At 52.7% G+C, this 24,412-nt stretch overlaps 1 protein-coding gene across 4 annotated transcripts in view; it reads right to left on the bottom strand.

The window, feature by feature from the left end:
* Positions 1-2,443: 2,443 nt before the first annotated feature.
* Positions 2,444-24,412, bottom strand: part of FLT4 (fms related receptor tyrosine kinase 4) — a 60,755-nt gene continuing 38,786 nt past the window's right edge. The window contains exons 11-31 of one of the 4 annotated variants that reach the window (XR_014229426.1): positions 23,436-23,580; positions 20,719-20,827; positions 19,285-19,644; positions 18,888-19,034; positions 18,095-18,226; positions 17,702-17,808; positions 17,264-17,399; positions 16,351-16,455; positions 14,715-14,828; positions 14,390-14,478; positions 13,946-14,093; positions 13,270-13,364; positions 12,801-12,923; positions 12,265-12,376; positions 11,793-11,892; positions 10,640-10,745; positions 9,549-9,688; positions 8,743-8,863; positions 7,881-7,966; positions 5,888-6,475; positions 2,444-5,646 (exon numbers count right to left, since the gene is read on the bottom strand). Coding sequence is in view for 3 of the 4 variants with exons in the window: in XM_082323714.1 (XP_082179840.1) it covers positions 6,256-6,475; positions 7,881-7,966; positions 8,743-8,863; positions 9,549-9,688; positions 10,640-10,745; positions 11,793-11,892; positions 12,265-12,376; positions 12,801-12,923; positions 13,270-13,364; positions 13,946-14,093; positions 14,390-14,478; positions 14,715-14,828; positions 16,351-16,455; positions 17,264-17,399; positions 17,702-17,808; positions 18,095-18,226; positions 18,888-19,034; positions 19,285-19,644; positions 20,719-20,827; positions 23,436-23,580 (2,695 nt within the window). In the remaining variant the exon portion in view is untranslated. Of the gene's footprint in view, positions 6,476-7,880; positions 7,967-8,742; positions 8,864-9,548; positions 9,689-10,639; positions 10,746-11,792; positions 11,893-12,264; positions 12,377-12,800; positions 12,924-13,269; positions 13,365-13,945; positions 14,094-14,389; positions 14,479-14,714; positions 14,829-16,350; positions 16,456-17,263; positions 17,400-17,701; positions 17,809-18,094; positions 18,227-18,887; positions 19,035-19,284; positions 19,645-20,718; positions 20,828-23,435; positions 23,581-24,412 lie in introns of all 4 variants that reach the window. The other 3 variants (XM_082323715.1, XM_082323714.1, XM_082323716.1) reach the window with 3 other exon arrangements.

Below are 24,412 nucleotides of genomic sequence, written 5' to 3' on the forward strand. Positions count from 1 at the left end.
GGAATTAGATGTAGGGACACCTGCGGGCCCCCATGGCGCCTCGGCGTCTGTGGTTTCCAGATGGGGAGCGCTGACCATCGAAAAGATAGAGGAGGTGGTATAAAAGCGTGTCTGAAATGGGGGGAAAAAGGGCTGTATGTGTGGTCTGTCCGGTTAACGCGGAACGGGCTGTCGGGGCGGGAACAGCACAGCCTCCGTGTCAGGATCTCCTCGCGCCTGCCCAATTCGGCATTACTCACTTCTGGCATACTAAACTGGGAAGTCTTACAAACACTCAAATGATGTTAATAAACGTGAATACCATGAAATACTGTAATACAGGACTTGATGAATTACCCTATCTAACATAATAGTTTTAAGGATTTCAGCCTCTTGGGAGATAAAACATAATGGCCTTCTCAGACTTTGAAAGGCAAACTATCTGAAAATTATTTATGGCAAAGCAAACAAGTAGCGCAGGGCTGTGGGTTAGAATAGTTTCTAAATTTCTGAACAAACAGTTGTGCTGCTGTTTTTTTGAGATATGGTCTCCTTGGTGACTTCCCCAGCTGCTTGGGAAGGCCCTCCGATAAGCCTGGTGTTTAACCTAAGCATCTCATTAAACTGTTCTCTTTTGGAAGGTTTCGTAGTTTCTCCATTTGTGATGCAGCTGGTCACATACGCGTGGAAGGTAACACCATCAAAGCGCAGGCTATCTGTTTTGCTGAGATGCAAGCGGTGGGTCTGATCCTGCCCTCGGAGAGACCCGCGCCTTTCCCGAGGGAAGCAGCAGGCTGGCAAACCTGCATCTTGGAGCAGAATGGACCTTTGGGCTCTCCTAAAGGCGTGTAGCCTCTGGCTCTGTAAAACCCTCGGAGAAGCTGATGATGAAAAGCTCTACAGAAATGTCAGTACAACCCAGGAAATGTTTCTCAAGCAACAGCTGAATGTTCTGCTTCCACTTTTTAATTAATTTTTTTTTTAATTTCTGCCCTTCTTGGTAAATCCTGGGTGAGAAACCACATGCCGTTAGTGGCCCCTCAACATTTCACCCAAACTTTCACCCTGGCCAGAGGGTGAGAGTTGTGGCAAACACACCGATACCGCACCATGCAGGACATGTTTCGGAGCTGTCATTCTTGCGGTGCAGACTGGAGTAGTTTGATTTTGTCAGCACTAAGAGCTCTGCATCGTTTTGATGCAAAAAGAGGCCAGGGAGTACTCGGAGGCTGAAGGATTCCTTGCTATTTCTGCATCGCCTTTCGGAGAAAGATCTCAAAGCACTTTTGAAAAGCACTGAGAAAACATTCGCTGGCCATATTAGAAGCAAAACAAGCCGAAGGGCCCAGATGGCAACTTCCAAGTTCCCTTTTCTAACCAAAAGAAAAGGCTGTTTTTACGTTTTGCCCTGTCTGGCTTCCTGCGGGCTGCGTTTCTGCCGGAGATTGGTGGTCTGCCGTGCTCGACTCCCTGGGGAGGGCTGCCCGCTTGGCCCTGTCCCTCCTCACGGAGCAAGAGCCATGGCGGGGCCACCAGCGCTCGGTTGCTCCTCTCCTGCCTCCCAGCCCGTCCGAGGGACGGGCTGGGAGGCAGGAGAGGAGCAACCGAGCACAAAAATGGGGTATTTCATGAGCAGAGCTGCTTCAACCCCCTCATGCCCCAGACGGGCAGGTCCCTGGATGGGGAGAGCCCTTGTGGCTGCTTCACACCTTGCAGGCGAGGAGGGAGCGTCCCTCAGGTTTTACCCCCAGCTCCTGTTTGTTTTTTTTTTTTTTTTTCTCTTGGGAAATGGTCATAAATCCATTTATGCTCCGTCTCCAGGGCTCCCTGGGCACGGAGCATTTCCTTCAGCCCAGCTCCCGCCCGTGACTCCCACCCGCCCTTCGCTTTCCTGTCAGGTTTTACATTGCGAGCCCCGCCGCCATCTTCCCGCCGGGGCTCCTCCTGCCCGGGGCCCGCCGCCGCGCTGAGGGCGCCACCTGCGGGGCTCGGCCGCGCCTCCCTCCGCCCGCTGAGGAGAAGGGGGTGGCCCGGGGTGCGGGCCCCGCCGCCCTCGGTCCCTCCCGGCGCCCGCCGTGGTGAAGGAGGGCGAGAGGGGCCGGGGGGATCCCAGACCCCCGGGGCCGAGGCGGCGAGGAAGGGTCGGGGATCTGGGGGAGGTGGCGGCGGGGCGAAGGGCTGGGCGCTGGGCCGCCGGCTCCTGTCAGCAAGGTTAACCAAAGCATATCCGGCTTCATCATGAGAAAAGACCGAGTTTCATCCTGGATGGAAACGCCACAAAGGCCAGCTGTTTCCTAGAGGATGCGGGGAAATGCAAAAAGGGACACGAAAGTAAAAATAATAAAACCAAAATGTGCTAATTGCTCGGGGCAGAGTCGGGCTGCCCGGTGCTGTGTGGGGAGCCGAGCGCTGCAGCACCCGCGGGCAGCAGCGGCCTCCAGGAACCAGAGAGCGGCTGCCAGTTATGACTTTATTCATTTTCACATTTAGATATTACAACAAAACTCTTAATGACAAGGGATAACAAGTACTATAGGAGGAGAGAAAAGAAAGCAGTGTTCTAACTGGTTTGATATATAACCGTGAACTTCCAGAGACAAGACTCAACGTGAGTTACAAACACTCACATACGCTCACTGGTAGGAAAACTTCGCACGTGCAAACACCCAAACACTCACCCACAAAACACTCACTTACACACACAGACCACACTTGTGTACTCGCACATAACCCATGTTGTAACCTACTTGCTTGAAGGCAGCCCACTGAAACATTGAATGCTGCTGTAGCAACAACAGGTACCAGGTTAAAATATTGCAATATAAATGAAGTGTTACTTGATACACAGGTTTTTCTTCAGAGACGCACGTGTATTTGCAAGTAGGGGACCCAACGCTTTGTTTTCATGAGGGAGGAATGTCCTCTCAACACCAACACTTTGTAAGGAAAAATGAGACTGCGCGTAGACCGGGAACAGTCATTTTAAAGGAGGAGGATGATAAATAGCTTAGCTTCAATGTTGAGCTCCAGTAAAAAGCCCAAACAAAACACAACAGAGAGTGCATTGTGAATGGAGCAGGCACAATTATCGAACCCTGGGTTTTAAAAGTTGAAATACTCCCTTGTCGCTGTGGGAACACAGACAACACTGTTGCCTCACATCTTAAAACCAAAACAGACCAGCTTCATTTCATGCTCATGCTTATCTGGAGACTGTAAAAAAAAAAAAAAAAAGCCAGAAATAATGCAAGAGTGTGGGGAAGGGTATCAGGTTTGTACACTCTAATTTTAGTATACTTTTAAGAGAGCGAAAGTACAATTGTCTCAACAGCTCTTCAAGATCTCACACTACAATCGTTCTTCATCAGCAGGAGTGTCTGAAGAGGAGCCAGCGTTTGCTCCTATCATGGCTGCATTGTTCATGGAATGCTGTTGACGCGGATACAATAGGATCTGATTCCACCTCCCCCATCAAGATGATGCAAAAGAGAGAAAATAAACTTCTGTGCAGTCGAATGATTTGAGTGTTCAAAAATCAGGTGTCACACCAGTGCTTTCCCCAGAGTGAAGCAGGGGATCGTTAACAATGGCTCTGATGAAGTAACCCTTCTCCACAAGGATGCTCGTGAGCAATTTACAGCTGAACCTAGAGACAAAGTGCAGCTGCCCTGGCTGGTTGGGAGTGCTGACAGCCAGCCAGGGCGCTCAGATGTCCCTGTCCCCTTCCTGCTGAGGAGTCCTGCCAGTGCCCTGCAAGTGTCAGGCTTTGCTAGTACGTGTCCATCCCTCACCCATGGACAAGGACTTGCAGCTACTTTGGAATTCTGTTTTTCAACTATTATTTCATTTATAGGCTTCTTTCTTGGGCCCTCTCTCAGCTGGGGCTGTGTTTCCAGGCAGAGAACTGTTTGTGAAGCGCTGGAAACAAGAGAGCCTGGGTCCTGTGGGTGCACATCACCAGGCGAGCAGCCTGAATCTAGCTCAGCCGTCTGTCACCTTCCACCCACGTGAATGCCGGTGGAGACCCCCAGCAGCACGGGGCACATGCAACCTTCATGTCAAGGGAACCACCAGCTCAAAAGCCAGGGCAAAATGAGGGCAGGAGAATTTGGTCTGGCCTACACCTCGTTGGCTGTCCTACTTCCTTGGCCTGGCTCTCCAGCATCTCCTGCCAGAGGATTCTTACTGAGTCAGAACAATTACTTAAAGATGCTTAAATTCCTGGCAACTTCAGGGGACACCAGTAGAAGGCAGGGAATTCATTGTCACATGCAGTTTCCAATTCCACGTCCTGAGCCAGTTTGGCTCAAGCTGGTCCAGTTTTGTGCCTCTTTTCACCATGGAAATCACAGCCATGTCATCCTGCTGACACGAAAAGGGAGGGAGACATTGGGCGCTCTGCACAGGCTTAGAGAATCTGAATGACAGGCATGCTTTTCCCGTATGCTAAATAAATCTCCCCGTTACACTTGTGCGGAGAACTATAATTAAGACTTGGGAAAGTCATCCGTAAGGACTCACAGGCTCACGTCAGGAAATGCATAAAACCTTCTGCTGGAAAAGAAATACAGTTTGGGAAAGCAGCACGTCTGACAGGAAACACAATTTTAGACCTTCAAACCCTTGGCTCTGTGCACAGAGGTGTGGCCCGCAAGCAGAAACTCCCTGGTGCCAAGATGCCCTGGTGCAAGGAGCTCTGCCAGCCACGGGCATGTGGGAGAAGAGATGATGACAAGCTGTTCAGATGAGCCTCTTCACCCAGACTCCTCCGACGGTGACGTAACCGCGCTCTGTGGCTGAGCTCTCGGATTGTGAGCAGGATGGAAAGAAGTAGGTGGGAAGTGGTGAGGCAGCAGCACAGAAATCTGTAGAGAGGGGCTGCGGAGGTTCCCCAGAGCTCTGGATTTATGTGGTATCTCTCAGGAACAAAAGGCTCAAGTGATGAGATGTTTCATCAGCAAATAAATGTTTCTCAGTCCCCCAGAGACAGGTACACTGTGCTGGCGGCTCTGCAACAGAAACTGGAGAGGAGCCCGTTGGGCAGAGAGTGCCTCCTCAGAGCCAGGGAACCAGGGCGGCAGGAAGGGTCATGGTGCAGAACCGTCCATCCAGGAAAACTGGGGCTTGAGCCCTGGCCAGGTGCTGCCCTCCATGTGCTCAGAGATGCCAGCACACAAGGGGATGCAGCCCAGGGCACCTCCTTGCTGGAGCTCTGTTCCTTCCATTGTTTCCAAAGCCCTTGCAGCAACTTGAAAATAAACATTTCACTCCCTACCACTTTGATCCTTTTCCTCCCAGCAAACAACCCATTTTCGCTCTATGTTTAGAAGCCAGCTGAAATTAACACAGCTTTGCTTTAATTTCTCACTCGAGCAACAAATGATCTCAGCGCTGCTCTGGGAGAAGGGGAAGGCGAGAGCAGCAGACCTGTGAGTAACCTGCTCCCAGTACAAAGTATATAAAACCCTGTTTTGCACAGGGCCTGCAAAAAGAGTTGCTATTTATCTCAGTGGGAGGACTCTAGCCATCAGCTGATGACCCGCTCAGCACTAGCTGTGTTGAGATGGCTAAAATAATCCTGGTGATAAGGCAGATTGACAGGTTTTCCCCCAGCAGAGATGAGAGGGGTGTGGGTGTTGCTTGCAGAGGAGATGGAGACGCTGGCACCTACCCAGAATGAAAAATGTGCATGAACATTTACAAAGATCCCTCTGGATCTCTCCATACACCTCTTTAAAATGTCCTGCTCTTGCTGCTAATACCACTAGGGATTTCTTCCCTTTGATTCTGCTCTGCAGCTCCGCAGCTGACATCATGAGGAGAGGAGGAGGAAGCAATCCAAGGAAAAACATTCAGGCTGCACACCAGGAAGAAACTTGAGACTAAGACAGATCTATTTATATCTGACCTGAAATGGGCTTTCTTGAATGGGAAGCTGATCTGAGTGGAGGCTGGATGCTAGGCAGAAGGTGCTGTAGTGCTGAACACAGGCACCCGCTCGCTGGCAGAATGCATCTGTCTGAGCCACGGGGAGAAAAGAAACGCGAGGAATCAGCGAGGCGCTCTCTCCAGTCCCGGCACGGGGAAGCCGCAGCTGGAGGTGCTGCGTGGGCCACCGTGCTGCGGTTCCAAGGACATCGGTGTTCCCCATCCGTTCGGGGCAGGTTCCCTGCTGGGGTTGGGCATAGGTTGAAGGAGAAGCTCTGAGTGAGCCTGACGACAGGCCTGGAGGGTGAGAGGGGACGCTGCGGCAGGCGCCTCCAGGGCCTGATGCCATTAGTACTGCTCGGAGAAGAAGGAAGCGTGGAGAGTGGGGGGACTGGCCCCCTCTCCAGGCGGGGTGCAGCTGCCGTCCTCAGAGTGTTCTGACAGCTCCCCGTATTCACTGTTGTAAAAAGTCTGGCCTCCGACCTGGGACCCGTACAACGGCCGACATCTGCCCCGCAGGTCCGACTGTTCCCCTAGCAGCTCCGCAGTTCGGCTGGGCCCTTTACTGCTGTGAGGGAGAGAGACACAGAAGATCAATCTGAGCACTCCTGGAAAGGCTCTGTCCTGCTTAGAGAGATACGAGCTTCAGGAAACATCATCTGCTAATGCACGGGGCAGAGGCAGGGTCAGGAATGAACCTACACCTCCATTTCAAAGCACAACACCAGGCCGCGCACTAAACCTAAGCACAGCCTGTATGTTTTGCAAAAAATCTGCACATAACACTCAGTGACAGCGTTATTTCAGCTCTTCTAGATACCTTTGGGAAGCCCAGGGAAGGGTCGGGACCCCAATGAGCAGGGAGAGTCAAGAGACATTGCCTCAATTGCTCCTAGACCTGGCAGGAGTAACAGAAACTGATACAAACCAACAGCCAGGATGGGGGAAAGGAAACGAAGGAAGGTGATGAAGATGTGGGAGGAAATCAGCAACCCCATCTCAGCGCCTGCCAATACCAGGTGACTGGCAAGAAGTCACAAGAGCAAGGGCAGGGACACATTCAAGGAGAGGTTTAAGGGCAGTGTTTTCAAGGACATGGGACGGCAGGTAGCCCATGGTGTAGGAGACAACGGGAACGTGCCTTGGGGAAAAGAGGACAAGGACAAGAAGCAGGAGACAGTCTGATACAACAGCAGAGAGGCCACAGGGCTATGGCTAAGGGAAAAGACAATGACCAGTCTGATCTGATGGCAGGAGGCAGAGGAGGTGAGGAAGAGGCTTGGGATTGGCCTTGTCTACACGCGAGCTGACACGGTTCGCTCAACACACTGTCGCAGAGACAAGGTCCCAGCCTCCTCTGGCAGCAAGCAGAGATGAGCTGGACAGGTTCTCACCCAGTTTCCAAGCCTGGGGCAAGGACATAACCATCCACAACATCCTCAGCTCCGAGAGCGCCAGCTCAACCTGCCAGGCACAGTACTGGCATGTGGGAAGTCCTAAGGCCTGTACCATCCCTGCAATGCCACGTCGGGGCCCTGTACCACACGGATCAGGGCTGGGGCAGGGAGGTGGCAGCCACAGAGTTTCCATCCATCCCACCTGCCACTGCTTGAACAAGCCCTGACACATTTCACCAGAAAATGTCAATAAGCGTTAAGAGTCCTATTAACCCCATCTCTCCACTGTGCCTCATTATCTTAACGGACACATTCTCATACCGTGTGGAGCATGTTTTGATCAGTTGAATGGGCACAGTTTATATTTTTAAACCCTAGGAAGCAGCAGGCAGGTCTGTTCTTCATGCGTTTTGCCTCTCGTTAATGTGTGCATGGACTTATCTGGCTCAGGGCCCACAGCCCTGCTGCTGCCGAGAGCCCCAGGAGGCATACCCTACGGGGAGACACCGAGAGCTGCCTCCTGGTCTCACTGCACTTGGCAGCCGGGAGGTCTGAGTGGCTAGACTTAAGGAGTACCTGAATCCACCTTCTTTTCTGTGTCGGTTTTCTATCCTCTCAAATTCCTCAGATGCCAGAACCATCCCACTGTCTGTTTGATTGTCCTGGAAGGAAGCAACAGGAGTTATCAGTAACATCTCTGTCGGCTGATCAGAGTGGGAAGGGAGGAGGAATCATTCAGGAGATGAGATCATGTGTATCTGTGATGGGAAAAACGGAGCAGGGGCACTTTACCAGCATGCTCCACGGTTTTGCTGGAACAGGTTTCCTTAAGTGCCTTCTTAAAAATAGTACATACAAAGGTAGGATTTGTGTGTGCAGTTCAGTGCCACTTTTGGGGAAAAAAAGAGTGCTCCCTGCCTGGAAGATGTATCACCATCAAATCTGCGAGAGGTGAGATTTTCCTCTGAGACTAAGGGGATGACTTAAGTTTTGCCGCTATAGAAGATGTAAGTACCAGCCCAGTTTAGAGAGGCCAGGAGGGCTCCTACTGCACACTGCCGTGCGGGTAAAGATATGGGAGGTGCAGACAAGCACTCTGGATTTACCTAGTCCTGGCTGGGTTTCAGTATGCTTAACCAGGCCCTGTTTACAGATTTGAGAAGGGTGAAGAGCATGCTGAGGTCCTTTACAGTCCTTGCTTGTAGATCTAACCTCCCTATTTCACACTTAGGCAGTACGAGCTGTGCTGTAAAGAAACCCCTATGTACTAGGTGGAGAAATGAATGTGCATAGGACTGGACGGACTGAACAGGAATGACACAGACAGACTGACATTAGATAGGAGTGATCTTCCTTCCACGATCTTAACAGCAAAGGTGTCAGGAAAGAGCTGAACATTTCTTTGCCCCCTGCTCAACCCCACTCAGATGCTACTCACCGGGTGTGCCTTGTACATTGTATGTGTCATGGGAAACTCTTCAAAAGTCTTTATCCTGGATGGACACCTGATCTGATTTCCTCCCGTCAAACAACCAGGGAACGAGACACAGTTGTAGTATCTGCCGACAGAAGCATACCGTATTCAGCAAAACCAACAGAGCCAATGTCCTGAATAAAAAGGACCTGAACCCAACCTCCTCTCTGTGCAACCAAAGTACACAGGGAGGCGGATGACCCAAATGGTGGATTTTGGGAGGGGAATAAGGGCACCTTAGGCCTCTTAACCCCATACTTCTGCAGTGGGGAGCACCCAGACTTCCTGATCGAACCAGGCCCCGATTACCTCTCCACTCTGGATAAGCAGAGTAACGTCACATCAATCCCAGGCATCACACTATCACAGCTCCCCAGAGACGAGAAGCCTAGGCCTAATTGTTTGGGTTAGTTAGGAACAGATAGGATGAAGCTCCTGCACCAGCAGAAGAGCAGCTGACACCTTCATTCCTCATCTGCTTGCTGGGCCACAATGCCTTTAGTGGGATGTGATGCTCTGGCAGCGTAGCTGGAGGCGGGAGAAGGAATGCCATAGGCTTACACATCAAGGGCTCTTTCTCATCAGCAAAGGAAAGTGATTTTGCTTTTATAAGCAAGATGCTATGGCCTAAATGCTTGGATCACATGTGATCACCTGGGATTTTTCCAACCTCTTGCTACTGGGTTCACCCCATATCCCTCAGGCTCCCTTACAGCTCAGGCTGCTGGCTGCCTGCTGGGCTCTCTCTGCCCTTTTCAGAGGGGATTCACCTTGCTGCTAGGCTGTGGCAGCGTATCCTCATGTCAAAGTCCTCTTCATCTGAGTTTTGCTGGGCAGAGGAAGGCACCTGGGAGAAACCGTCATCTTCTGAGCTGTGAGAGTCGTTCAGCGGGATGTAGTCCTTCCCTTCCTGGTAGGAAGAACAGTGAGTGGCCTTACAAGAAGGGGAGGGCTTTCCCGCAAGAAAGGGCTCTACAAGCAGAAGCTGGCAAGAGCCGGGGAGGAAAATTTCTGGTTTGTCTTTTGTTTCTCTGGGACAAAATACCTGGCTGGAGATTTCTCTGCCCTCTGTGTTAAGTAGCTGCGAGTGTTGCAGGTGCATGGACGTGTGTGTGAGCAGGAAAACAACCCAGTCCTACGGCACCTACAGTTCTCTAGCCTACATGGACAGAGCAGCGTGCTCTGGGGGCACGTCACTGTGGCTTAGTCATGCCTGTGCTGGGATCCAGTGCCGAAAGGTTAAAATCAGGGACGTCAGGATGAGACAGTACTCATATTTAAGCAGTTAGCCATCATCTTATGAAATGGAACATCCCGAAAATGTTAAAATCAGAGCTGCATGCTCATTGCAGTTGAAAGTCCTGGTGCGTTACTGCGTGGCAGTGATTAGTAATAGTTTCAGAGAAATTTGTATATCTGACTGCTGTAAGGGAACAGTTGTTTGGTTCACATGGCCCTGACATTTAGATCTGAGGATAGAGTTTCAGAAACCCCGGTGAAGTCCTGGTTTTCATTATGCGGGTGTGTGGGAGGCAGGAGTGCCAGGGCTTTGACTCAGCTGAAAAATTTCAAATAATCATCTGGGGATTAGGATGGAAATACTGGAATGACGACTGAGAGGGTACCCACCCTGCAAGGAGTGGAGCTATATTAGGATGCAGCGAGAGGGCTACCGCAGAAATGAGCTCCCCAGTAGCTCTGGGAAACAGACCTCTCTGATCCAGGAAACCCTGTGTTATCCCTTGGCCTACGCAAGGGTATTGCATTGGCCAGGGAGTCAGAGTAGGGCTCAGCAAGAGAGCTAGCAGTGGGAGAAGAAAACGCTGTCTGGAGCTGAGCAGGGACACAGAGAGGTTTTCACCTGCTGGACGTTTTCCTGAAGAAGGTTCCCCAGTATCTCCACCAGGTCGGAGAAAGTTGGTCTCTCCTTGGGATCACCGTGCCAGCAGCTCAGCATTATACGGTAACTGCCAAGAAGAGATGCCGGTTTTATGCCACAGAAGGCCCCTCCTACCCCACTCTGCAGCTCCCACCCACGCGGTGCTCGCTGGGACAGCAGGTACCTGCACCGTGAAGGAAAGCTCGGCACCCCCAGCACACTGGCCATGTGCACCTACTGGAAGGGGGTTGGTTCATTATGCACTGAACAGAACAGTGCACAAGGAGCCAATTCAGACACCTCTGATATAACCTTCAGAGCAGGCAAGCACACTGCCCACTTACAGACCCATCCCAGTGTGGGTACGCAAGGGTACCGAGGCAGCTCTGATTTGAACCCATCTGGCTTGCCCTCCAGGCAGCTGCCTGTAGTGAAGGATGTTGTCCTGGTTTCGGCTGGGATAGAGTTAATTTTCTTCCTAGGAGCTGGTAGAGTGCTGTTTTGGATTTAGGACGAGAATAATGTGATAACACACTGATATTTCAGTTGCTGCTGAGCAGTGCTTACACCAGTCAAGGACTTTTCAGCTTCCCCTGCTCTGCCCGGTGCACAAGAAGCTGGGAGGGGGCACAGCCAGGACGGCTGGCCCAGACTGGCCAAAGGGCTATGCCACACCGTATGGCGTCATGCCCAGTATATAAACTGGGGGGAGCTGGCTGGGGGGCAGTGACCACTGCTCGGGGACAGGTGGAGTGTCGGTCAGCAGGTGGTGAGCAATTGCATCGTGCATCACTTGCTTTGTATATTATTATTATTATTATTATTATTATTATTTTACTTTATTTTATTTCAATTATTAAACTGTTCTTATCTCAACCCATGAGTTTTCTCACTTTTATTCTTCCGATTCTCTCCCCCATCCCACCGGGGGGGAGGGCAGTGAGTGAGCAGCTGGGTGGTGCTTAGTTGCTGGCTGGGGTTAAACCATGACAGATGTGCTGGCTCATCCCCCACCCTGGCTGAAAGGTCTTTGCATCCCACAGCGGGGCCTGTCCTGCCCTATGCTGGGATCTGGGAGGTTTCTACCATCCCACAGAGGGCTCTGCTCTGACCAACGCTAAGTTTTCTGACTCACATTTCTGCTGTGGCGTACTCTGGGGCTCTCATCCTGGTACCGTCTTTGAGCCTCTGGCAGAACTCCTCGTTGATCTGGACTCCAGGGTACGGAGATGCCCCTAAAGGAGGTTCAAAGAGGGGTGGGAATGTGAAACGTGCCATCAGAAACCAGTCCTTCTGAGACTGCCCTTCCTCCCAAAACACTGGGAGATGTGGTCACTTCTCATACACAGCCCAAGTCCTTGGTGCTGCCTGAGTCAGACCCCTTTGCCTCAGTGAGCTGGAGGCCACCTCTGCATGCCTGTCTCCTCATCACCCTGTTCGTGGGTGGATATGGCCTCCATATTTTTTTTGCCTACACCAATGTCTCTTCCCATCACTCCTTAGATGTGCTTCAGAGCATCAGGGTTTCCTGCACAGACTTACACACCAAGCTGCTATGTGGGAAGAGATGTTTCCCTCAGCAGCATGTGACCCTCATTAGCACTCACCTAGCGAGAAGATTTCCCAGAGGAGGACCCCAAAGGACCAGACGTCACTCTGGGTAGTGTAGACCTTGTCAAAGATGCTCTCTGGAGCCATCCACTTCAGTGGGAGACGGGCCTGCAGGAGGGAGAGGCAAGGCACAAGCGTTCAGTTCAGGACACATCCCAGGACAGCCCTTCTTGTAGCAACGGAATGAAAGGGATGAAAGTAAACCAGAGCTGATAGCCCTGCTCCTCTCTCCATGGAGAAACGGAGGTTTGGTTAGGCCAGAGGGAGGGATGGAGACACTGAACGGGGGAGGAAAGAGTATAAAGAAAGAAGTCAATGACAGGCTGAGGGGCAGAAGGAAGGAGACGGAGGTCTGCTGGTGGAGGAGGAGGACAGCACATACATCACTGGGCCAATGGTTCCTGGTCCCAGCCACACAAGTGGTTCCACTCCTCCTTTTTCATCTTTTCCTCAGTTTATTCCATCCCCAGAGTAGTTTATGAACACTTCAAGGGGGCCTAATCTGTACAGGGTTTGAGAAGATGGCACTCACGCTGCCTTTCCTGACATAGTCGGGGTCCTTGTAGATGTCCCGGGCCAGGCCGAAGTCGCAGATCTTTACCACGTTGTTCTCTGACAGCAGGATATTGCGTGCCGCCAGGTCTCTGTGGATGCACTGAGGGCACACGAAGAGGAAGGGGCAAAATCAGAGGGACAGGAACCAACATCAGAAAGCGCAGAGCATCCCCCTCCCCTCGTGAACCTGAGCTGGAATGGGGGAATGGTGGAAGTGGGAAGGAGCTAAAGATAAAAATTTCAAAAGGAGATGGTTAAGGAGAGGATGAAATGCAAGAGGACTAATTTCCCATCTTTGTGTACACAGGGCTACCTCAGGCTTCCTGAGAAGCGTGTGCCAGATCACTGAATCTCTCTGTGTGTCACCTGTGAAGTGGCTGTGGGCAGGCCTGCTCTGGTCAGGCATGCACAAAAGAAGAGGGGAGAGAAGGAAAGGGTGAACTCACCTTTCGGGATGCCAGGAACTCCATGCCACGTGCTACCTGGAAGCTGTAGCAGATCAGGTCTTCCATTGTCAAGGGACTTTGCCACAAGTCATCCACTGTCCAGGAGTACAAGAAAATGATTAGACAGTGAGCGGTCTCTTGTCTTCCTTGCCTCTCTCCAGGACTGCGGGATACAGCCAGCCTCTTGGCGAGATAGAGCTAGTCCTCAGTGCTGACTGGAGTAACCAGCTCCCCTCTAGGATTTTCTGCTTAGGTGGCAGAAAGCACACGGCAGGAACCTGCTCAAGTGTGAGGAGAACGAGTCCAGCCTCCAGCACACGTCAGAGTTGTGGGGAACAGGGCTGGAAGGGACTTTGAAGGTCAGCTCATTATTCCTGTCCTAGAGAGGACCCACTGAGATCCCCCTCAATTCTCCTTTCTTTAGGCTAAAAAAATCCAAAGGGATTTAATCCTCCCTTCTGGGTTTCGAGAGTCTATTACAAGAGACAACGGATGACTGTAATAGCCTTGTTCAGGGAATTGCTGTGCAACGGTGATCAGCTCCAAGGCTGGGTCCCAGCTCCAAGGCCGGGTCCCAGCTCCCCACTGTCAGGCCCTACCCATTTCCCAAGTTAGCCAAGTCTGGCATTTCTTTGGTGGGCCAGGTGAGGAGCTGCTGCCAAGGCTGAAGTATTACCTTCCTGGATCGGCTGTGCTGTCTGGCTCTTGTGCATCAGAAAGCGGTTGAAGATAGCGCCGTCGCTAGTCCCAGAACGACTCCTCCTGTCTGCTCTCACTGCCTCCACGATGGACTGGACCTGAATACGCAGCCTGGGAGACTTCTCCTGGCAAGGAGACCAAACCAAAAACCTCAGCAGGCAACACACACTGTAACCCCTGCACCAACGAGCTGCACAGTCTTTTCCTGTTCTTAGACTGTAATTCTGGCCTGGAGGCACCTATCTTCCATTGCAGAAAGAAATTACTTCCCTGATGTGCACATGAACCAAGATCACTGTGTAAAGCTGATCTGCTGCTAGACAGAGGGTGTCTTTTTCCCATTGTCAGATCACGTTTCAGGGTACACATCTTCCTTCCCTAGACATGAGACAGGTCCCTAGAGGCAAAGGAAGCTACTTACCCTGTAAGGACTGAATCCTTCCCGCTTGGTCCGCAGGTAGTTGGAGAGGTTTCCATACTTGCAGAACTCAACAATAACCATGAGTGGACCTGGCAAGAAGACACCAAAGGTCAGGGAAAGAGGTAAGCTTGGGATGGGCAGAATTTGCTGCAACTCATGTTATGTGCAGCCCCGCTGAGCTGTGGCACCCGCCCTAAGCGCACACAGACACACCGCTACCATCCCCACGTGTCCCTGCGGTCACACATGTGGCCAGCAGAAAAGACACAGGGGACAAGCACTGATCTCTGGGAGCAGGCTCAGCTTGTTGCCCTGGGATATTTACCATTGGGTTTGGTACAGGCACCCAGCAAATTCACCACGTTGAGGTGATTCCCGATGTGAATGAGGATCTTCAGCTCTGACATCAGTGCCTTGTGCTCGCTCGCGGTAGCTCCCTCTGGAAACACACAGACCATGTCATGATGCCTCCTCACAGCTTTTCACTCCCCCTCGCCACCCTTCTCTTAGCAGGGTGTTAATGTGAGCCTCACTGAGGAGGCTGTGACCCCGAAGCCTTGGTACATTTTGTTATTGCGTGTTTCCATATGAAATGTCAGAGCCTTGTCTGGAGCTGCCAGGATCCCTGCTGTAATGCGTTGGGTGCTGCAGGGACCCAGAGCAAAGGACAACACAACATGTGCGCAACAGATTTTTTCTTGTGATAGCTGTGCAGGGAAAAAGATCACTTGAGGCTTACATACACGTTTGAATCTCTGCCCTTTCGGCCTCCAAACAGCGATAACGAGCCATGAAACAATTTGAAGGAAAATTAGAAACAAAAAGCATCTGAATCTTTTGATCATGACTGAAGATAGAAGCTGTCTCAGCTCAAACCCGGAATATCTTTTCATGATTCCTCTCCAATAGCAAACACAGCGTTGTGCCCCTGCCAGCTCTCTGTACTGCATTTTCTCTCTTGAGTGCTGAATTCACACCAACTCTTGATCCTCTGTTTTACCCTCAGGGTTTGTCCTCTGGTTTTGTGTGCCTTTTTCATACTTCTCTGCTTCCCCATATGCATTCTGCCTTACTTGGGAGTTTGTAAATTTAGTCTGAGAAAGAGAAGCATCCACTTCAACTGCAGCTGATGGGCCGAGTGAGAGCCATGCCTCAAAGGATTGCAAAGCAGCCTTGCACGGCCAGGCTTCCCTCTGCAATTGCTGTGCAGATCATCTGTACGCTTGCAGTGGTAAGTGCTGCTGAGACGAGCCATGGCTCAGTTTCCACATACAGGCCACTGCTGACCAGGGACTGCCTCGGTATTTTGTTGGGTGCCAAATTACAGAATAATGTTCTGGATGCCTGTTTGAAAGCATGGCTATAAAAGCTTAAAATCTCACTCTGGATTGACCAGGCTTTGAGTGCAAAGCCAATTTAGCCGTCAGAGCTGGGTAAGAGCTGCAACCTGCTTCCTTACCCAGCTCTGAACCTGGCCCATAAACACGAAATACAGGCCCACTTGGAAGAAGGCAATTGGGAGCAACGCTTCCTTTAGTGATCTGCCAAAGAAGGGCTCTGGATTCTTGTTTGTCCTTTGAGACAGATTTCATTCTTTGCCTTTGCAGACAGCTAAATTTCCTTGAAAGCCAAGTTCCCCAAGTTCCTGCTGTCTGCTCTGCCACTTGCCTCCCAGTGCAGCTGAATGGGGCTAAAGTATCCGTGAGGGGAGGCCAAGAGGATCAACTGTGCTGAGGCCAAGAAGCCATAAATTAAAAGGCTGGCTCCAGCTCCTCTCCCCTAGTTCAGGGCTGGCTTGAGCAGAAGCACCCAGGAGTGCTTGTGGGAGATGAAACATTTTCCAGGGCCTTAACAAATGTCTTATGCAAAAGACAGTCCTTTACAGGGTGGACATTCCCTGGCAGATGCCTCATGCTTTGCTGTCCACACAGACTGCAGATTCTGCTTCGCTGTCCACATACCTTTCAGCATTTTGACTGCTACGGTCTCACAGCTGTTACTTTTATTGATCCCAAACGCTGATGCTTCCACCACCTTCCCAAAGGCACCGTGACCCAGGACTTTACCTATGGGCAAGGAGAGAGGCAGTGTGAAGGAAGGCAGGTGCAGTGCAGGCAGAATGGAATGAAAAAACAAAAATCCCAACAGGAAACCATGGGAAGAAGAAAGAAAAAACATCATAAAGGAAAAGGAAGGAGTGGAACGTGTGCCCTTCCCAGGTGGCTGCTTGCTCTGTCGGTGAGAATAAGAGAAAGGATGATGGGAGGAACTGAGACAGAGCTGGCATGGACAAAGCAGAGGAAGGAAATGGCTCTGCAGAAGTGAGGGGCTGTTTGTTGCCCTCGAGCAGAGCGTGTGGGAAAGGTAAACGTGACACCTTGCAGCAGAGCAGACAGGGCTAATGTCACAGCTCTGTGCCTCAAAGGTAGTCTGCAGCCCTTTTAACCCTCCCAGACAGAGGGAAGAGACTGCAGGTGGGTGTCTCAGCATGAGGAAGATAATGGATGCAATCCTGGTCCTGAACTCGGGGTACCTGCCGTGGACTGGGCTGTTCTGTCCAGATTGCCACTTGGAGAATATGGGAATGTGTTTTAAAGCATGCCCAGAGGTCTTCTGGTCTCAGTGATGCCTGTGTAGTTACACTGGAAGAGTCTGGGCTTACAGTTGGCTCAGACCCGTCCATTGTCAGACCCAAAGAGATTTCCCAGGCACAGCTGGGCTTTAGGGACAGTCTGGGGAAGAAGATGGGATGCCTGAGGCAAAGAGAAGGCATTAAATACACAGAGGTGTACAAGAAACCTGGAGAGTGAGTTTGAAGGGCTGGTGGGAAGCCCTGGCTGCAGCGCGCAGTGGCAGGGAGGAGGTCTGGCTCACCTAGGCGCAGGCGGTCTCGTGGGAACTCCCACTTGCTGGAATCATAGGGCAGGTACTCGCACTGCTCCTCCAAGGGCACCTCGCCAGGGTCCATGATGATGGAGAGGTAGCCCGTCTTGATGTCTGCGTGGGCAGGCTGCAGGAATCAGCCAACACAAAGGGTGAGGAGATGCCCTCCCTGCACTGGGTGCTGACTCCCAGAGGGAATTTGGTTCCTTTGCCTGCCTTGACCTGCTTCCCTCTGGCAAAGGCCATTCCTTGTCACCTCCTTTACCACAGCCCTTATGCACCCTGTCCTTGGCAGTGAGAGCACTTGAAGCAACACTCAATGACCTCCTTTTAGCGGGTGCTGTCATACAGCCCCACATCACAGCAACGGTGTTGCCCCAAGCCCTGCTAAGCCACCTCCCCTGCCCTGGGACAGAGACAGTCACGTACCCTTTTGATGTTACAGAAGATGAGGATAAGGAGGATCCAGAAGAAAACAGCGATAACCCCAGTCCCGATCAGGATGACAATCTCCACGTTGGTCCTATCATCAGAGCCTGTGGGACGGGAGGGAAATGGTAGGTTCAGAGATTCCCATTCCGTTCCCCAGCTCAGCCGTTCCTTGTGGCCTGCTTCAGCATGTGGGGAGACTGGGGACGTCTGTTTGCCTGAGCTAAACATGCTCTGGACTACAGATCCTCCTGTGAGAGCACCACGCCACCAGCAAGGCCGAGGGGCTTTCGCTGCCTCCCGCTGCCTGGTGTCACAGGGAAGAGGCACGGGACCTTGGCCACACTCCTTCTCCCCCCCCTTCATCCCCAGGGGTGTTGTGGCTGCTGGTACCTTCCACGGAGACACTGGCTGAGGAGTTCACACAGCCCTTCGCATTGCAGACGCTACACAGGTAGAGCCCAGCATCCTCTTCCCTCACCCTCTGAATGCTCAGCCTCTGGTTAAAGTCCGCCAGGTCGATCCCTGTAAGGCACAGAGGGTTGTGGTGGTCACTCACAGGGAGTGGAGATTAGTATACTGACTCATTCGGGCTCAAAATAAGGCTCCTATTTTTTGGCTGGTTCATTTTAAATGGCAGAATGAAATTGCACCAGCTGGCAGAAGCTCTCTTCTGTGGCCTGATGGCCCCAGAAATGCCCTGGAGGGGCCTTCCCCAGGCAGTGTATGGAGGGGATGAAACCCCCGCAGACAACGCTGGATGGGGACGGTGTCCAGGCAGTCCAGCTGGTGTGTCAAACTCTGCTTCAGCTCCAGGATCTGTTCCTTTCCCTCTGCAATGTGCCTGGATCCTTCCCATGTTCCTTCCATGGGATTTGGATTGGTCCCTGCCTGAGCAGAGATGCCAGGCACTGGGCTGGGAGTAAGATGACGAATGATTTATCTCTCTCTGCTCTCCAGCTGAATGTGCACATGCACAGACAGTGCTGAGCCAGGCCCTAGGGTATAGACTTGGCTGGTGAGACTGCATCAAACTGGGATGGAACATGATTAAAAACAGAGTTCAGCTAATTCAGAGAATGGGTGCCTTTGCCTGGGCACAGCAACTCCCAGAGCCTAGCAGTGTTCAGCTCTCCAGCCACCAGATCTGATGTCCTGCCTTTGATTTGCCCCCAGCCCACTGTACCTGACACTTCTTCCACCAGTTTCTCGTCTTTGTACCAGCTGATTTCAGGAATGTGGTTGCCATCCACCTTACAGCGCATCTCTATGGAGTCGCTGACGTTCACCCAAATGTCCGTCAGGTTCTGCTTGAGGCGGGGGATCTCCAGGGCTGGAGGAGCAGCACAAAGAGGAGGAGGGGAAAACGAGAAACTGATTGATCAAAAGAATATCTGTGTTCCTGGGGGAGTTTGGGTTTCTGACCCCTGTTGAAGGGTGTCTTGAGAACCCAGGTGCCCTGCCTTTGCCACCTTGAGTTTAAGCTTGCTTGCGTGGCTTCCCCTGGGGATGGACTGGGAAGCTGATGGCAGCAAGAGCACCAGCTCTCCTCCGTCACTCCCGCCTGCCCTGCGGACCCTCACCCTGCACAGAGATGTATTTCTTGTGGCAGTGCTTCTCCCGGGTCTTCCGGTTCTGCACCTCACACACGTAGTCTCCCTCCTCGCCCAGGGAGATGTTGGGGATGGTGAGCAGCAAGGTCGCATCGTTGGAGTCAGGCTGGAAGCGCAGCTCCCCCTGCATCTTGGTGGCATAGTGGTGGACGTTCTTGCAGTCCAGCACAAGGGGGTTGCCCTCCTCGTCGTGGAGCTTGGAGAGGTTCAGCCGATACCACTGCAGGTTCTCGTAGGTGTAGTTGTCCGCATTGCAGCTCAGCTGTAGGTCCTGCCCCTCTATGGGCTCTTCTGAGGGCTGGGACTCAATCTCGAACCCGTCTGGAATGGCTTTCAGGAAGGAAATGAACATGTGAATGAGTTTTCATGGCTGAGCTGCCAGACACAATGAAACTGTCTCCTTGGGCTCAGCTCTCTGAGACCCCCGTGTCCTCAGCCAGGGTAAAGGAAACCAATCTAGAGCAGAACTGTGACATGCAAACTGCTAGCAACCAACAGCTTAAGCCCAGCGAGTGCTAAGGGGTATGCTGAAGTCCCAGGGTCAAATTAAGATGGGGTCACAAGTGAAACAAGTCTGGGAGGTCTGAATTAGGCTGTTACTGCTCTCAGCTCAGCTGCAGCAGTCTGGATTGCACACGTGCATGCTTTTGCACGTGCAGGCAGTTGCACAGCCGGGCTGGACAACTGCACATGCAGAGCATTACTGAAGCAATGATCGAAGATGGTCATCTGCCTCCACGAAACCTGGTGGCTCTGACAGCACAGGTACTACCTATGAGGGCCGTGAGCTCAGGCTTCTGGGGTCTGTCCAGAGAGGCATGAAGACAAGCCTCTGCTGTGCCCTTGCCGGGCTCCCCGTCCCCAACGGACAGGGACAGACTCCTGCCAGCACGGGGCACCGCTGGCAGGAGGCTTACGCAGCCCCATACGGGCCACGTCTCCAGCCCATGCTGCTGGGCCCTCAGCTTTCTCCCACCACCAAAATCCCATGGGGACCCTGCCGGGGGGCTCGGGCCGGCAGGACCCTGCCTGGAGCGGGTCGGGCAGTGCCACTAGAGGATGCTCTTGGACCAGGCACATCCCCAGCCCAGGGAGCTGCCTGGGCCGGAGCCAGCAGGACGTCCCCAGCCCAGGACCTACCAGGGCTGCTCCAGGACCCAGGCACAGGCAGCGCCAGCTCATCCCCAGCTCTGCCTGCCAACCTCTGCCTGCGCTATCTGCTGCCAGGGCTCCAGGCTTTTGGTACTCAGCAGAGCCCTGGGGTGGCCCTGCTTTTCTGCTGGCTTCCCGGTCACTGTTTAAGGTGGTAACTGTGACTGATGGGACCCGGCAGGTCTAGGGACCTGCCTGTTTCAAGCAGAGAGCTCGGCTGATGCAGGTGGAGGGGATGTCCGCAGTACTCACTGGTCACGTAGAAGTAGATCAGCCGCTCGTCTCGACCCACTTTATTAGAGGCGATACACTTGTACATGACTGAGACGTTGGCCTCCTGGATGGCCAGTTTGCTGACTGTCTGATGGGGGAAGAAAGCATAAGAAGGAGTTAGGAAAAGCAAAAGGAAAGAGAAGTAGGATCAGCGCTGCTCTCTGGCAGACAGCAAAACACACAGCAAGCCTGGCCCGAGGCAACAACTGTACCTGGGAAAGGGTTATGCAAAAATAGCCCCTTATTCAATAGCCCTTTGTGCATTTCAAGTCTCATCTGCTGGCTCTAGCAACAGCAACATGGTTTTATTCCTGATCTCTGCTCCTTTCTACAGAGCCCAGCCAGCATAGATGCCTCTCCATGGGAGCAAACTTCTTGCTAAGCCCCTCAGGTCACCATGGGGACAGGCCTGTGCCCAGCAAGGGGGACATGAACACGATGCAGCGGTGAGGGGATGGCTAAGCTCCTGCCAAGCTTTATAACAGTGAGGAGAAAGGGAAAGGACACCAAGGCTTTGATTCCCTGAGCCCCCTGCAGTGAAGCGACTGCTTAGTGTTCCACAGCTTTCAGTGGCGTTTACAGGTACTTACAGACCTGCAAGCACTCCTTTTATCCATAAGGGGAAATCAGACCTGTGAAAACATCCCAGCTCTCACCAGTTCAGGAAGATCTGTCATCTTCTCCCTTTAAATTCCAAGTGTACATAGACATGGTCCTAAAAGCTTCCTCCTCCCTCCTTCCAGCAAGGCATGCCTAAGACTGGGCAAACAGCCAGGCTGCTGTCCTGGGAGCACAGACCCAGGAGATGCTGCCTCCAAATAAGCCAGGAAAGGCAGGTGGGGAGCGAGGCTGCTCTCCTCCTCCCGGCTCACGCCGCACACGTGTGAGCTGCCAAATGTGTTACAAGCACTCCCCTTAGAGGAGATCTGCAGTTTGAAGCCCAGGTTTCTCCTTCCTCCCAGTTTAAATGACAAAGTAATCACATGCAAAAATCCCTCTAATGAGATCATGTTTGAAATGCAAAAAACCTGTGTTCCGACAGGGAAACTACTTTGCCTTTACTATTCATCCCATAGACTCTGGAAAGCATTTCCGTTTCAAGTGGCAATGTTTTAGCTCGTGTTAATCAGAAGGAACAGTCATTCATTCAGTGCATATTCAATACAGCCAAAGTGACCTTATTATTAGTACTTTTGTGCGTTGCCTTTTCCGTTTCTTGGGGTTATTCAATACAGCTGAAGCAACCCTATTGCTGGCACTTTTGTCTGTTGCCTTTCCTGTTTCTTGGGGATTTTCCTTCTAATCTGCAGTTACGTTTGAGTTGGGGTTTCTGGATTTGACATCACCCTGCCGTCCGCAGTGCGTGGCTGTGCACTGCACACCCTGCGGCTCATTCTGGTCTTTCCGGACAGAATGAAAACCAGAGGAGGATGGTAAGAGAAGACAGGCAGAAAGGAGAAGGAGAAGCAGATTTGAGGACATAGCATCCCACCACAAGCAGAAGAGCTCTCTTCTCCCAGAGCTCTTGCACGTCCCTGGGCTGCACAACTTAAGTTGGACCTCCAGGGCAGTTACAACCAAATAGATGGAATGAGAAGGACACAGCTGAGGAACAGAAGGAAGAGAATGAAGAAAAAAGGGAAAGATCAAAGGGGACCGAGCCGAGAGTCACATCTGGAGGGGGACACAAGGGCTTCTCAGCCAGGAGCTCCCACCACCCCTGCTCGCCTCCCCGGGGGACACCAGTCCCTGCCTCTCCCTTTGGCTGCTCTGGGAGGAGCGGCATCTGCCCCTGCCACCCTTTTGGCAGTGACGCACTCCCGGCCAGGCGAGGGGACGGGAAGTGCCTTTGGAGGTGTGTAGGAAAACAGGAAGTGACTCTCGGAAACGGGGCCCGTTTGTTTGTTCTGCATCCCTCTGCGAGCGGCTGGTGCCCGACACCAGCGGGAACAGGAACCCCGTCATGGCGCAGACCTGACACTCGCGGCTACCAGAGAGACAGAAAGAAAGAGGCAGCAAGTGTCTGGCTGTTTGCAGGTCACACGCTGCAATGGGGGAGAGATGTTCCTTCCAGAGAGGAAACGCTGTGATGGAGAAGTGGGCTCTGTGGGGCACACGTGCTCTCGCTCACAAACCTGCGGCGGATGGACGCCAGCATCTCCATGCCACCCTCGCCCCACCGGGACGGGGACAGCCGGACGAAACGCCCCACCACACACATGCACGTTCCTGAGGCCAGAGATTTCCTGGTCAGTCTGTGACTCCTGCTCTCCCTTCCCAGCTGCCCAGGCTGCTCTGTGGGGTTTGGCTCTCCCAAAACAGCTCAGAAATGGCCACAGGACCCCTCCACAGCACACGTCCCCCATGCCCTCCCTAGCTGGGTGCCCTGCATCCAACAGCAATCAGTGCAAACCCTCCTGTGCAGTCAGCCCCAGTGGGAGCCTCTCTGGACGCAGGGTAATTTCTCAAAGATGACAGCTCTCCCTCGCCCTGGGGCTGCCTGGTACTGCGGAGCCCCAGAGCTGGGAACGGCTGCTGATGGTTTACTTTACAAGCAGAGGTGTGAAGACCTCCCCAAATCTGTCTCTGCCAGGCTCCTTTCCAGGCCACTTTTGCTGGCTGATTGCAAAGGACCCCTCCGAGGGTGCCTGTCTCCAGCTCCCCGCTCCGGGATGGGCTTGGGGCTACAGCCTCACCTTGTTCCGCCCCTCCACGAACTCCACCCAGGTGTCGATGCTCTCGATGGGGTTCACCGCGTCCTGCTGCGACACATCTTTCCAGTCCTTGCACTCGGGCATCCGGTCCCGCTGATGACGCCTTGCTGCCCGGTGCCTGCTATTGCTAATCCAGCAGCCGAGGAGGAGCAGGAGAAAGAGGGGAGAGATGGAGAGAAGATCAGTTGGGAAAAAGGCAGCAAAAATAGCTTTGTCTCTGAGAATTAATGCCCCTGTCCTCTAACTCTGCAAAATTTCTTGGGTCTTTCTGTTACACAGTTCTAATGTGCTTTATTAGGGTGCTCCACAATCACTAGTGAGGCAAACATCTATAGATGTGAAAATTGAGGCAGGGAACAGATACTGGTGTCCCAGGAAGTATCTTCACCCCCAGACCTGTGGTTTCATCCTTCCCTGCTAAGGGTGGAGAAAGGCAGGGGTGAAATCAGTTCATATGTGCCTGGGGCAATTCTTGATGCCACTTTGCTCAGCAATAAGGCCTTAAACCCCTGCTGGGACTGTGAGTCAGGGATGTCACAGACTGGCTGGGTGCTGGCCTGGAGAGCAGATGGTGCAGCACCCAAGGGTGCTCCTGCTGCCCCTGATTCAACAAATACCAGGAGGGAAACCTCTCAAGTAGAGATGCTGCTGGTGTCTCACAGGGGCATGGTGGTACCTCTTTGGGCTGAGACAGGCGAGCAGGGAGAAGTGCCCAAATCTGTCAGGGACCGGGGATGCTGCAGCCTGCAGGGTGCTTCTGAAATGCAGGTGGGGCAGGGAGATAGGAGGGTCTGCCCAAAATCCAGGGTGGGAGGTGTGGAGGGAGAAGGCTTGCCGTGACAGGGAAGCAGGGGGGAGCTGAGTGCCCAAGAGCAGTGGCAAGGGTGCGTGCTGGCAGTGCGGGGCAGAGTGCTTGGCGGGGCGAGCACGCTGGCGAGCTGTGTAAACAACAGGAAGCT

This window comes from Platalea leucorodia (genome assembly GCF_965183815.1).
Source record: "Platalea leucorodia genome assembly, chromosome: 11".
NCBI classification, from domain to species: domain Eukaryota; kingdom Metazoa; phylum Chordata; class Aves; order Pelecaniformes; family Threskiornithidae; genus Platalea; species Platalea leucorodia.